Here is a 15,119-nt window from a genome sequence, read left to right as displayed (position 1 = left end):
TGTTCGGATAGAAAGTGTGTTAGCACTGAATTCCTTCCATCAGTTACCTTATAATTTCAGCCGGTTTGACAAACTTCAAGCAAAACACAGGTTTTTTTGTTTCTCTAATGTGTTCCTTTTTAAAAAAGTAATCATTCAGCTGCAAAGTGATCTTGTAATGGCTACTGAGCATACAAATGGTGGTTTATGAAATGGAAGGTGTTAAAATAGCAAGCATAGGAAAATATGCTTCGAGTTTAAAAACATAAAACCAAAAACATTCTGTAACTGGCTGTCCATCTAATTAATTAAGTGGAGCAAATGTGCAATGTTAGCCAAGGTGATGGCTTTATTTTTCAATCTTAACTTCAGATATCCAAAATGTAACACCTCAGAGACCATAGTGCTCTACATTACACTGCAATTTGGATACCAGGAAAGCTAAATTTATGGGAACATCAGGGATGGTAGGCTGCACCTTGTCTTGCTGTAAACATAGGAGTTTCCCTGCTCCTAACTGAGCATGGGAAGCAGCAGCTTTGTGCGTTGTGTTGAAAGTAAAATGTTGCTATCAGAAAGAAGAAAGCTTAGAAGACAGGTAGGAACAAGGAGAATGCTAAGTAGACAGAAGAGATAAAAGACCAGAGAGTTTGTAGTAAGCAGCTGAGAGCAGGAGGAAGGATTGAGTAGTGGTGGAGGAAAACAGGTTAGAAGTGGACAGAAAAGTAGCTTCTGAAATACTGGAGAGTGGGTACTGGTGTAGATTGGGAGGGATGAAAAACTGAGACTATTTAGGGTGTTCTGTAACAGTAAAAGAAAGAGGGAACTCGGAGTAAAATCAAGGACTTGGCCTTGGGGAAAGCAGAGTCTCCCGGAGCGTGGGATAACTGGGATTCCAGAGGGCATGATCTGCTCCATAGAGAAAGAACCTTGGTACGTTCAGTTCAGAAAACATGCCTTGAGTACAAACTAAGTAACTTCTGCTGCAGAGTGATAAGACCGACTGCCTGCAGTGTTTTCTGTTTGGGCTGACTTCACTGGGGCTTGCTCTTGCCAGTTAGTGAGAAATCAGCTAAAGATAAAGCTGGGAAAACAGAGAACAAAAAGTAGAATGGGAGGAAAACAGTGAGCGGGCGGAAGAGGATGGGATACAGCATGACGCTGTGAGGGATCATGCAGAACAGACGGATTAAGGAGGGAAAGAAGCATAAGGAAGCATAAAATTGAAGTGCTGCAGGGAAACTGATATGCAGTTAATTAGGTAGGAAGGTCGTACACAAAAAACTAAGGGAAGGGGAAAAAAGGAAGGAACACAAGGAACTCCTAGCATGTGGGGAGCTCAGCTATTAGAAACTATATAGTGTGTGCCTTCATATAATATATAAAAGATCAGAGGTCTGGATCTGATGGCTTCTGAAGCATGTATCGGTTAGTCAGCCTGCCAGAGGAGCTGGCTGGTGGGCAATCACAGCACTGGCTCCAGCTCTCTGCTCCAGCTCTGTGCTGATCTAGGAAATAGGTTCTCAGTTTGGCGAGAACTATCAAAAGTCAGTGGAAATCTTTAGCTTGACTTCTGATTGGTTGTAATTCCTGTAATTTTGTTACTGCATTTAAACAAAGCTGTTGCTTGCTCAAGACCAAAACTGACCCAGAATCTTCATTAGATTCAGAAATACTTCAGAGTTTGCAGAGATGTTCACAGGAGAGAAGACAGTAGAGTTTGGGATATGGATTTTGTTATGGAGGAAAAGGGGCTGTAGGAAGCTGTAATAAACCGACTTATTTTGTGACGATAGTAATTTGATAAATATATTTCCCTTTGTATCAATTACATAAAAGAAAAAGTAGAGTAGAGAAATAGAGTAGAGAACTGTATCCTAGAAGACCCTACTTTTGTCTGATAATAGTAGATGTTGTTTTATCATAAATATGGCTTTGTTTCAGTTTCCTACAGGCTAAAGAAGAATTGAAGCAACTTAAACTTCCTGGATTTATGTATAGCGATGTTTTCAAACTGGCTTCCTCAATACCTTATTTCAGTATGGAAGAGGATGACTGTTCAGAAGAAGGAATACATCTTATAGTCTGCGTCCATGGCCTAGATGGTATGCTGGGAAATGTGATACTGGATGGCAGCAGTTCAGATTACCCGTCAGGATTAGCTTTTGTCATTTGAACTCTGAACTGAATGCTTCTGAAATAGGTTCACTAGAGGGAAATGGGAATCTGACATTGTACTGCTGCATTTGACATTGTGTTCCATAGAATCATTTAAATTAAGAACTTTATGTAAAATTTGTCTTTAGTAAAACTTCCATGACATACACCCATTTTATGCCATAGTTCACATTAGATATATCTTCCAGTTTTTTATGTCATATAGGTGTTTGTCTGTTTTGTCATAATAGAATGGAGTTAGTAACAAACCAGTTTTGCTTAGCATTTGTAATATTACATTGTCAAGGAACATAAAATATGTGTATCTTGTTAGGAAAAAAATAGTATATGTAAAATGCAGTCAAGTGTTCATTAGATTACTGAATCAAAGAATGATTGAGGTTGGAAGGGATCTCTGGAGATTGTCTAGTACAACTCCCTGCTCAAAGCAGGTTGCCCAGGACCAATCCAGCTGGGTTTTTGAATATTTCCAAGGACAGAGACTCTGTTGACCTTGAATATATTCACCTGCTTTTAGTTAAAAGCATATGTGCATTTTAAGAAATAATTTCCCCTCTAGTTAAGATGTTCATAGCTTTCTACCATCAGTGTTCTTGTCTTTTTTTTTTTTGAGAAGCTTCATAAATTAACAATATAAGGAAATACAAAAGGGCGATAGATAGAATATTAGACTTGACTGACACTGCACAGCTTTCTTGTTCATGTTTCAAAGTCCTAAGTTAAAAAATTTTAAATAACAGAATAGTTTCTCTGGGCAGAAAGCATCCTTTTTTAAGCACTTTTAAAACTGAACTCCGAAGTATTCCTTCTTACTAGTGTAAAGTGCTATTCGCACAAAATTGACACAAAAGTTAACTCGGCCAACAAAACTGCTGTTAAAAAACCCCATGTCTTTGAAGCCTTACAAAAACCCGTATAGTTAGAATTTTCGTATGAAATGGTGAGTTCATACAAGTTCGTTCCTGTTAATAACAGATTTAAATAAAAAACTTGTTCTCTAATTAAGGAAAAAAGGGTATCTTTCTTCAAAAGGATACATGATCATTGATGTAGAGAATTCTTCAGCATGCTAGTTAAACTAACATTTGTTGTCTTGGGTACCAGTCTAAATATATCTTTATCGGCTGACAGTCCACTCTGCCGCCTTATTCTATGAAAATGTTTACGACTTGCCCTTATTCCTTGCTCCTTCACTGAATTCTGTAAGCTAGCTCTGAGTTCTTTAATTGACTTTTATCAAAGTTAATTAGGTTTTTAAGACGGTAATGTTCACAGTGCTGTGCAACTGTTGGATGCTAAGACAAAATCAAACATGACTTCCTAAATCCTTGCTTTTTTAAAACAGCGTCTGCATTGAATGTCATTTTTATAAACCGTTTTGTCACTGCATTTGGCATTGCAGTTTATCTTCCTGAGTCTTACTGAATTTTAATTAGGGCTGAGAATATCATTAGCGGTGTTTAAATATAAAGTTGTGCCGTAAGTTCATTTCGGTATTCTAAGTGCTTTTATTGCAGGTTAACTTTGCAGTGTCTTAACTATTGATTCTTTTTCCTTTTAAGGTAACAGCGCAGATCTAAGATTAGTGAAGACATACATTGAGCTAGGGCTGCCTGGAGGGAGAATAGATTTTCTTATGTCCGAAAGGAATCAGGTATTTACCAACAAAAAAAGAATTTTTGTAAAGCAGTAAACTGTACATCTTCAGACATTTATTTCATGGCACTGTCGTGTTGCGTTTTGCCAATTTCTGTATATTTTTATACATGGAATCCATTATTTGATCTGTGGCTTGCCTTAAAGTAGTTACAAAACCCCAGTGATGTTGAAGGTAAATATATAAGGAGTAACATTTGTTGCTGCCATTTTGTTGTGTGTACTGGTATCTCCTAAGTTCTCACCATAATCAGTTAGGATTGCAGATAAAATACCCTTGATATTAATGGTTAAAATGATGATAATAAAAACTGGTGTGGTGAGAAGGGAGATGAGTTATTTCACAGGATCTGAGAAATACAAAATACCTGTCTCTTGTTCTTTTGTCAGTGTATTGTAAGATCCACATCGTGACACTGAGCCAATATCAAATTACCTCCTGTGTTAAACTTTTGTGAATTATATTACTTTCAGATGAAGTAAACTTGACAAAGCACAGAAGACCAATTTTCACATTTTTTATGTGTGTTACATATTGTATTAGACATACTTCAGGGATGAATTAGACCAAAGAGTCTATTTAGTGGCTCAAACAAAAGGTTCATTTAGTGCAGTAGCGTTTTTCTGGCGATAGCTGCTGGGATGCTTTGTGAAAGAGGCTGGACAGGCACCAAGCCATGCTTTCTCTTCTCTAGCCCTGTAGTTTTGGCAGTCAGCAGTTCTGAAACTTTCTGATTTGGGAATTCCACTGAGGCGACCGAGCCTAACAGCTACTGACGGACTTTTCTCCTTAATGTTGGCTGATTGTTTTTGAGCGTTTTTACTTCCAATTGCCACAGCATACAGTTGAGATTAATTCTATGGTTCATATACATTACTGATTCAGTTGCAAACAAAGAAATTTAAACAAATCTGCCTACAGCTTGTTTTGGGAAAAAAAATAGTCAATAATCATTCCTTATTTTCCGCTTCAGTTAATTAAGTATTTTATAAACAAGTATAATTTCTCCCTGGGGAGGCAACTGAAGAGACGTAGTCCATTCAGTATTTCTCAGGATCACATGTGAAACAGTTTCTGGTCATCCATGATACCCTTCGCTGCCCACTTCCAAGCTTCTTGTCATTTAAAATAGGATGATCAGAACTAGACTGAGCATTTAAGATGCTTGTGCACTACAGACTCAGAAAATGCCATGTTGAAATTTTCTATTCTTTCCTTGCTGTTCTAAGATAGTTGATGATACAGAACGCAGGGGTATAGATTATTGTTTGCATATAAGTTTAGGGCTGTTTTTTCTTATGTAACATTGTTTTGCATTTCTTGCCATTTTATCACCCAGGTGTGCAATACTATAAGATTCTTCTGAAATTCTGGTCGGTTCTAGATTTGACTATCCTGGATATTTGGTTTTGTCTCCAAACTCTGATCTCTCATCTCCTTCCCTTTCCCAGATCATTTATCAATGTGTTGAACACTAGAGATTTTAGCAGAGATCCTTTCGAATTTGTGTTGAAAAGTTTTAGGCAGCCTTTGCCTACCTCTTTTAATTTCTTACTGCTAATCATTGTAGAGAGTCAGCTGCGAACTGGGAATAAGCTTTAAGGATTTGTTTTGTTTTGAATAAGCAGTACTAACCTAGACTCTTTCTGCTGTTGCAGTAATTGTCTCATTTCTGTTTCATGGGTGGTGTGATTTAGTTCTGAATACGCAGTTTGGTCTTCTGTTTCACTACAGATAAGATTATGCGTAGGGGAAGGCTTAGAAGTAAGGCTGGCTGTGTAATGTTAAGATTTGTTTTGGTGTATTAGAAGAAAGTAGTCTTACAGTTAAATGTGTATCACTTTATTCCATGTTACAAGAAAAAAACCACTTGAAAAAACAATAACCAGCTGTAGTGCTTGTATTCAAAGTTAATATGGATGCTTTTATTTGTGTGTTGTTGATCAAAACACTGGAGAATAAGAATTCAGTCTGAATGCAGAATGTATATTGCTGCATTAGAAAATACAGTTATTATTTTTTATTTCTTTTATTTTACAGAATGATACCTTTGCTGATTTTGATTCCATGACAGATCGCCTTTTAGATGAAATTATACAGTATATACAAATTTATAATCTAACCCTTTCAAAAATCAGGTAATATCTGTTCTATACTATTTATAGAAATAAACTTAAAACGAGAGCCCTGTGTTGTTCTGAACTGTGATGCTCAGGAGCAGGTCAAAAGAGAGATGGGAAAGAGAAATTCAGGGAGGGGGAGGAATAAGGGAAAGGAAGACAAATGAGAGAGAGGGAATTCCCAGCTGAAAGAAGACTGAACAGTGTTGTAAGCTCACCTAGTCCTGTTGGTGGTTTTAGGGCAGGGTTAAGCGTTACATTTAAGGAACTGCTGTCCTGTGCTTCCTCAGATTCTGCGTGGTCGGGTTCTGCAGAAAACCAGATAATATTTTAAGAAAGTCAAAGGAAACTGTAGTAGCGCTACGTCATGATAAAGTTAGCTTTCTTCTGATTTTATAGTCTCTTCACCAAGTATGATGTAGTAGGCTGTCTCTATTGTTATTCCAATAGGGAAATTCCATCTTACCTGTGACGTTGAAGGGCAGCTGCATGAAAACAATACTTCATCATTTTGACATTTTCTGATTGTTTCGTCTGCTAAAAAGCATGTTTTACATCTCAATAGGAGGCTCATCCCAGTCTATACATTCCTGTTATTTCCTTTTTCAGTTGCTTCCACGGAATACCTGTTCCATTTATTTTCTCAAAGTAGGCTACACCATTTGGGCACTTTACACCTTACTAACTCAGCTGTGTTGCTGGAGTTAGCTCATCAATAGATGAGAGGAGCAAAGTCAAGCCTGACTTCATCCATTTGTTTAGGCATCCTCAAATTATACATCTGGAAGGTTTTTTGACTGACTAGTTACACGCATTTCTTACAAATCTCTGCATACTCATGTGTTCTGTAGGCCTTATTCAGCTAGAGAAAGCATCTAACAAGTTTAAACATAATCTCACTTTTTAAACAAATGTTTCTATTTTGAGATAGTCAAGATTTGACATGGTTAATTTTGTCTAAATTGAGATTTAAAAAGAAAAAAAAAAAAAGAGCCCTGTGTGGTTGTATTTGTGTTACGCAGACTGCGTTTTAGCACCCTCAGTACAGGAGAGGAGAGTTCTGCAACCCACCAGCACACGCTGATTATCTTCTCTCTCACTCTGGGGTCTGAAGGCTGTAAAGAGCAAACCCACCCAATTACCTTCTCGTTGTTCATACCTGAGAATTGAATTCTCATTTGCTTTTGGTTTGCTTCTCTCATAAGACTTACAATTTGTAAATATTTTTTCAGTTTTATTTATTACTTGTCACTTGAAAGAAAAAAGAAATTATCAATTTTTATTATAGTTTGCTTTTCAAAGTGTATACTTGTGTTTGGCCCTGCTGAAGCAGAAATCTCCATCTCTCAACTTTAGCTTTTCTTATGAGAAAGTTAAACCTATCAGCAAATCCTGCAGCTGTTTCCTGATAGCTACATGTGAGAGCTTTCAGAAGAAGACGTGCTTATATGCAATTCCTTGGGATGACCCAGAAAACCCAGCAAAGCACTATTGAGAAATCCTCTGTTCAAGTAGTCAGTGCATTCCTACCTCATTTTGGCCGTCCCGCTGTAAAGGAAACAGACTTTGTGCTAGTTAGCCATGCTTTCTTGAATGATGCTAGTTTATCCTCATAAAATTTCCCTGTCTGCTAAAAGAAGTGTTCTCTGTATAAGCGCTGCTCAATAGCTGAGTCAAATTCAATCTCTGTACCTATAACGATTTTGTATGGCAAAAATGCCAACAGCATTGTGTGTCAGAAATACCTGTTCGGTCCCTCTTTTACATTTGTCTTGTTACGGGCAAAAGGGAACACAGTTCATACACAGAGCTAAGAATTTATTGTTAGTCCAATTAGTGTTTTAATAATCTCATAAAAATGCAGAAAAAAATTACTATTAGTCTGGTTACAGAACTACTAAAATTCATACTCCAAATTAATCCAGAAAAGTCCCATTATTAATATGGCTAAAGTTGTTATACAGAAACTTTCTAGAATCTTTTCTCAGGTGATAGGCTCCCCTTCCAGCAGGTGTCTGGGTCCTAAGATTGGTGGTTTCTGTCTTCCTTAAGCAGTGGGACATCAGCATCCTGGGGCTTCAGTGTAAGGAGAATGATGTTCACGGTGGGGGTTTCTGCATCTTTGGCCTTGGGTCTGCCTGGATTTAGTTTCATACTTTCATATTTTCAGTCTGCCCACATGCTCTTTCTTTTCCATTTACTCATTTTTTTTTTTCCATTCTGTTACCCCTAACACTGCCTTTCTTTCCTGGGTTGTAAGATTGTGCTTCTGCTGTGACCGTTAATAGACCGTTGGGGACCTCTGGCATATGATACCCGTGTCTACTCTTCTACACCACACTTTATTCTAGTGATACACGTTTCAGCCTCACACAGAATAACTACTTGTTATTAATAGAAACTATAGTGAAACTAAATCAACTTTAGGCCTGACTTGTTATTTCGTGGCCAGACAGTTGTTGTCGTAGCTAAAACAAACTAAAATCAGGTCAGGGCAAGACAAGAGAAATTCTGAGATTCTGTGCTGTCAGGTCAATGCAAAGCCTCGTGCCTTCAGGTAGTGGCAAAATGCTATTTATTGTGCTACATTCTTATATTGAGGTAAGAAAAGGCACTCCCTGTACCATCAGAACCCAGAGCCATACCATACAGTCAACTTCAGTGAACCAACATTTTTGGTTCTGCCAAAGCTAATACCAGTTGTTGCACCAGTATGCTACCCAGCATGTGCATTGATCTCCTCGGAACAAAATCTTTGTGCTAATTAGGAATGTGTAGCAAGCATGAACTTCAAGCTTGATTCAAACCAACAGCAATTTGTCTTATAAAACAACTGTTTGGTAAAGAATCACAGAATACTTTAGGTTGAAGGGGCCTCTGGAGGTGCTCTGGGCCAGTTACCCACTCATACCAGTGCCACCTTCAGAGTTAATGAAACTTTGAAGCAAGTCAGATTGCTCAGTCATATCCGTTCAAGTTTTGAGTACGTGTGAGGATGGAAGCCTTTCCAGGACATCCCATAGCTAGGAAATAAACCACATGCTCTTACAGTGCAGTTTCAGAAACTGATTTCCTCACGTCGGGTCTTACATAAATTTCTGATGGCCTATATTGGATTATTCGGCTTGTCAATCTCTTCCCTAAGTAACATTGGCTCACAAAAAAAAAGAAAGCAATTTTTAATGCTATGCATATATTAAAACATCTGTTCATTGTTTCAGCACCTTTTTGATTATGGCTTTTGATGGATTTTTTTTTTTTTTTCTGTGACTTTTCATAGTTGGACATATCTTGTATTCAGAAGATGGTAATATTGCCACCTACTGTTCATAAATGCATTGGTGTTGCAGAGCATTCCACAGTTGCAGGTATCTGAAACAATGAGTAGGGTGGGTTACATTTTGCCTTACATTTTCAAAACCCTTTTTGAAGGGTTTTGCTTTTCCTCCCTTTTGCTTTTTGATTTGAGCAAGTCCTTAAACTTTTCTCTGCTAGAAAATAATATTAAAGGCTTATTCCATCTTGACCTAAACATCTGAATTTGAAAGCAATATATTACTGTAATCTTTGTTATTTTTCCAAGTCTTTACAAATTAAGGACAAGTGTTTAATCTTTGAGGTACATTCACATAGCTAATTCTGAGCACCTTTTTTTCTTCAGATGGACCTTTCATATTTCTGAAGTTTTGGGTCGGGTGTGCTCATATTCTTGAGAATGATAGGACTGATTGATTGATGGATCAATCTTTTTTTTCTCAGTGTCGAAATTGTCCTTTGTTATGGTACAATATAAGAGTTTCTCATCCCTTTATGATGTTTAGTAAATAGAGGATGAACTTTCAGAGAACTGCCAAGAGAACAGCTCTGCTAGTGTTCAGATCTTCTTTAGAAAATTTACGCAAGAGCAATTACATGATGCAGATCATCTTCAGGATAAACTCAGTTTCTGTGGACATTTTCATGTTCCTAAAGAAATTTCTGGTTCTGTTTTTCTTTTATGGACTTTATGATGTACTCTGAGAGAATGATTTTAAATTTTCATTTTCAAGAAAGTCAGCAGCTCAGTATTTTGATATGTAATTGCACTGCTGTTGTGCTGACAGCACAGAGGAGACATACCTTTCACTTCTAAATTAGCCAGGCAAGCATAGCAAGCTGTGGGAAAGAATTTCTGATACTGCAGTAGTTCTGAAAAAATAGTAGTAAAAGCAGACAGGAAGAATATACATATGTGCTTGAACTGTGTATTGGTAAGGAACAAATAGCCTATTCTGTCATAGAAATGTATAATTATGTCAAGAGTTTTGGAGCTCAGGGGTGGCCATGATATTCTATAACCTAATGTTTGGATTTCTTCATTTAGCTTTAAATTGGAGTTTTCAGAGTCAATAATTCTTTCTTGGGAAGCAATTAAACAGTCGAGTATAGCACTGTATTTTACACAGATACTACTGGTAGCTTTGTTTTAGCTATATCTGTCGACAAATGTAGTGATACAGAGTAAACGGGGAGGATGATCTTATGGGTGTAATGTTGTGGCACATATATGATCCAGCCACAGTAGTTCTCCTATATATTTTTGGATGGTTGTCTGTCCTCTCCATGTTCTGAGATTACATCTGTAAAACAGGAAGGCACTTTTTCATTCTAGTCTTGTGAGTCTTGTCTCTACCATATCCCCTTTAAGTCAGTGTCTAGGATGGTGTGGTCCTTACCTCAGCAGGGATCTGTAAGCATAACTCTGTAATAACTAAAATTGATTTATTTTGTAGTGTCCCTTCTAAAGAAATGCTTTATTACAGACTTGTGGGTATGAGAGTAGCCACCTCAGATTAAGCTACTGTTAGATGCATGAAGCTAAAGAGTCCCATCCATCTTTCCCCTAACTCGCTTAACCAGGGAAACGACTACATGTAATATTCTGCCGGTAGACATATTCTTCAATTGCCTCCCTCAAGCTGATAATTACTTCTTTTGGCCCAACTGCTAAGCAGATTTGAGGTTTTGCTTGTACTTTAAAATAATCAGATTCAGTTAAGTAATGGTTTTCCCCCTTATAGGAATACTTTTTGGAATCCCTCTCCACTAGGTTGTTTCAGTAACTCACGCATTTATCATATTGAATGCCCATCACATGCCACAGTAGTGATTTATTCAGTCGTGCATAGCTCATAAAATATTTTCTGAATACTTGGTGCTAAGGGAAATACACCCAGAAATAATTTTGGGTTTGGTTGGGAGATGCTGGTGGAAGGATAGTTTGTTTGCACTAGCTTTAAAAAAACCCCACAACAGTATAAAATAATTCTAGAGGAGTTCGGACCATGTTTGTAACAAGTTTGTGCAGCTTGGGAGATGTGGACAAGCTATGTTTTCTGTGTGACCTAAAATACAGGCTTCTGAATGAAAACTTTTCATTAATTTTTTTTCCTGTGCTCTTTCAGCATTTTATGATATCAGTTTTATTTTTCTCTGTTTAAAAGAAAAAAAAAAGTTTGTCATCAAATTCTGTTTCATACTGTTTCTTCTTTTTAAACAGCTTTATTGGACACTCACTGGGTAATTTAATAATCCGTTCAGTGCTCACAAGGCCTCGATTTAAATATTACCTCAACAAACTGCATACCTTCCTGTCTCTTTCTGGACCACATCTTGGTACCCTCTACAACAGCAGTGCTCTTGTTAATACGGGTAAAGTATTAATTTCAGTAGTATGACTTCAGGGGAGGTTTTGTCTTTGAAATGCACTTAGCAGTTTCACGTGGGGTGCACATTTCTGCATTACTTTGATTATGAGAAAGTGCATGTTTCAGGGTCATAAGAAGAGAAAAGGGTTATAAAAATAAAGTATCAATAGAAGGATGTGCAAGAGATGGTTGACATAAGCATTTTCCTGTATGTTAGATTCAGGTTTTCTATTACACCATAAAGAAACTCCAGTTTTAATGTGTTGAGCTCTATTTATTATAAACTGAATTTTAATATACTTAATCTGCAAAACAAGTAGGTAAGATGCATTAAGATAATTCTGAACTACTAATAGCGTCTCTTCTCTCTCAAAAATGTCTTACAGTAAACCTTACAACCTGCAGTGTGTTTCTGCAGATGTGTTTGTACCTTATGAATGTATGTTTCTCTAAAGATTAAACGTAGCTCTAGGAGAACTTGTAGAAACTGACTTTTGAAATAAATGTTAGAAAATATTTTCAGGTAGCATCAAATTTTTAAATGAAAACTTGTTTCTGAGATTACCACCTACCTTGGAGAGCCCAAACCCAAAATGACACTTATTTTCAATAAATATGAACGTGCTCATTAAAATCCTTTAAAAGACTGTAAAAAAACATTAATTATTTTGTTTAGTGCTGGTTTATTTTTTGATTGTTTTATTATTTATTTCATGCAAAAATGAGGAGGGAAAACTTTTAACTCGCCTGTGATGATCTTAAGAGAAGTGGCCAGGAATTGCTGGCTCGCTGGAGTTACTGTGGGAGTTTGTGGAAGAAGAGGAAACATGACACCTCTTTGAATTTGGTTGAAATTGTACCATTTATAGCCCTCAATACACTACCAGTGAGGTTCACTTCAGGATTAAGGCGTCTACAATATAATTCACTGTGGGCATTCACCTGTTGGGCATTTAACCTAGTATAGCTGGGGACCGTTTCTTTCAAGTTTTTAATCTCTAACTGAATCTCGCCCAAATAACCCAAAATTGTTAGCTTTTAGAAACTGCATTTTTCCAAGACGCAAAGAGGCAGGGCTGTTTGCTTGTTTATATAATCACCAGCAAATGGCTTCAGTTAACTAAGATTAAAGATATCAAAGTATAATCCAGAATATATTCACTGAAGAAATAAGGGTTTCTGGAGTATCTAATCTTTTTTTCAGTTGAAGACTGTACAAAATGTCCTTTTCATATAATAATCTTCCTCTACATTTCAAATTCCTTAAGATTTTGGAAAATACCAAGGTAATAATAAGTAATGGGTATTGAAGTCTAAATTGCTATATTGTATGTATACATTAATAACCTTCAATAAATTCCTTCAGTAGAAGATAACTATTTCCTTGAGGGTTGAATCAACACCTTCTTGAGGCTGTAGGGGCTTGGTTACTTGGTCTTCTTTTGCTTGGCAAGGGAGAGATTTTCTGAAAGGCCAGTTAGCCAGCTGGCTTTGCTTATTGACTAATAAAGAGGGTACAGCATCACAGAAAATATAGTACTATGATTTTCCTCCCAGAAAATCCTGCTTCCTTTGTTCAAGTTCTGGTTAACGAATTCAGTGGTTCTGTGAAGTTATTTTAGAAATCTGAGAAGTAATGCTTGTTGTTTATGTTACATATTTCAACGTTGAAATGTTCTAATATTCTGTAAATTATTGAAATAGAGTTTGCATATTGCCTTATGGCTACCTTATTAATGTATTTTAACATTTTGTTAGTTATTTTTTTCTGGAAAGGCATATACATGGTCTTCATGCTTTATTATATGTAGACAGGAAAGAATAATGAACAAAAATTTTAAGTGTTTCGGGGCTTGATAATGCTGATGTGAAAAGTAAAACTAACATCTGAGGAGCTAAATATATGGACTTTATGCACTTTTACTTATGTTTAATTAGTTTTCATATTTATTGTGGCTCTATACTCATGTTGTACCTAACAATGCAGGACTGTGGTTTATGCAGAAGTGGAAGAAGTCTGGTTCTTTATTGCAATTGACGTGTCGAGACCATTCAGATCCACGACAAACATTCTTATACAAACTCAGTAAAAAAGCAGGTAAGCTTTGTTAATACTTACTACCTTTTAAAAGGCACTGTACAGAAATGTGAATAGGAAACCTAGAAAAAAGATTTCAAACAAGCTTCTGTTTCATTTTATATAAGAGTTAGTTTGGCTTTAGTCCCATATTCATAAAGTAAAAGAAACGATAAACCATTTCTGTTGCAGCAGTAGACCATTGGTTTGATACTTTCCTTTCTAACTGATAAGCAGAAGTTGTGAGTGCAGCCACTATGGTAGCATGTGTGCATACATCTCTATATGTGTATATAGATAGATAGATAGATATCTATCAGCTTCCTGTTGAGCCACTGAAGCTGGTGATTTCAGTGTGATAAGTCAAGTACATATATGGTGATTTGGAATTACCTGTTTCTATATCTATTTTTCTTAGCTATTCGATAAACATAAAATTCTGCTTTAAAGTTTTTGCTAACCTTTATTTCCTCACAAAAATGGTCAGGGAAAACAAAAACTCATTTTGATAAAGAAAGGAAAAGTTGTACTTAGCATAATAGCTAAAAAACAAATTAAATTATTCATACTATATCATTCATACAATTTTCTCTGGTTTGAATATTCTTATTTCAGCTGTTGGCTGAGAACCAGTTTTGGCAGTGAAGAATGTGCTACTTGGGGGGTAATTTCTATTAAGTGTTATAAAGTTATTGAGGATTCATCTGACAGGTATCTCTGAATGTGTGTCAAGCAAGCAGTTTGGAGCCAGGGATGCTCGTAGTGTTTTGTGAAAAATCTGGGCATGTTTCTTCATCAAAACATTTGTAGAGTGTCAGAGATGAAATTTTGTTGAGAGCAAAGCAGTACAGAGATACGGGCAGGAAAAGACTGACATCTAGCTCTTGAGATGTTCGAATATAAAACTTACAGGACTTGGAAGAAGCAGAAAAGGATGTGGAGTAAGAAGAAGGATCATGGCTAAGATAGAATGTTGATCAAAAACTGATTCTAGAAAAATTTGGAATTTTTTTTCTCCCTTTTGTTCAAAATCCACTATCACAAAGTGATTGTGTTGCTGATAAGGTGATATCAAGGTTGAACTGGTATTTAAAGGGGAACCGCGAAGTTAAAAATTATTGGTACAACCGAACCACTGTCAACTGAAGTGGTCTCAATGTAGCTTTGCAGTCTTTTGAAAATAAATGTTTGATCCTAAACAGAAGTTACGAGCTTCTGAGAAGTTACAGAGTGGATGCTGGGTATGACTGTGGGACCTGTGTTATAATCAGATTAATTAATGAGTTTGCTTTAAAGAATTTGGTATTCCTTGGTTTTATGTGTATATCTCTCAATGTGACTAGAGACACTGTTATTTGAGCATTGTTGTCAATTCTAGAAATCATAGAATGGTTTAGGTTGGAAGCGACCTTGAAGATCAT

The 15,119-nt window shown here is 36.6% G+C and overlaps 1 protein-coding gene across 3 annotated transcripts in view; it reads left to right on the top strand.

The window, feature by feature from the left end:
* The window catches only part of FAM135A (family with sequence similarity 135, member A), a 78,847-nt gene that overhangs the window by 49,468 nt on the left and 14,260 nt on the right, over window positions 1-15,119 (top strand). For all 3 annotated transcript variants that reach the window (XM_009888848.1, XM_009888846.1, XM_009888847.1), the window contains exons 13-17: window positions 1,924-2,084; window positions 3,720-3,811; window positions 5,855-5,952; window positions 11,474-11,625; window positions 13,609-13,719. In XM_009888848.1, the coding sequence (XP_009887150.1) occupies window positions 1,924-2,084; window positions 3,720-3,811; window positions 5,855-5,952; window positions 11,474-11,625; window positions 13,609-13,719 (614 nt within the window). The remainder of the gene's footprint in view (window positions 1-1,923; window positions 2,085-3,719; window positions 3,812-5,854; window positions 5,953-11,473; window positions 11,626-13,608; window positions 13,720-15,119) is intronic.

The sequence above is a fragment of the Charadrius vociferus genome, unplaced genomic scaffold, assembly GCF_000708025.1.
Source record: "Charadrius vociferus isolate BGI_N301 unplaced genomic scaffold, ASM70802v2 scaffold247, whole genome shotgun sequence".
Lineage (NCBI taxonomy): Eukaryota > Metazoa > Chordata > Aves > Charadriiformes > Charadriidae > Charadrius > Charadrius vociferus.
This window is presented reverse-complemented; position numbering and strand designations above follow the sequence as displayed.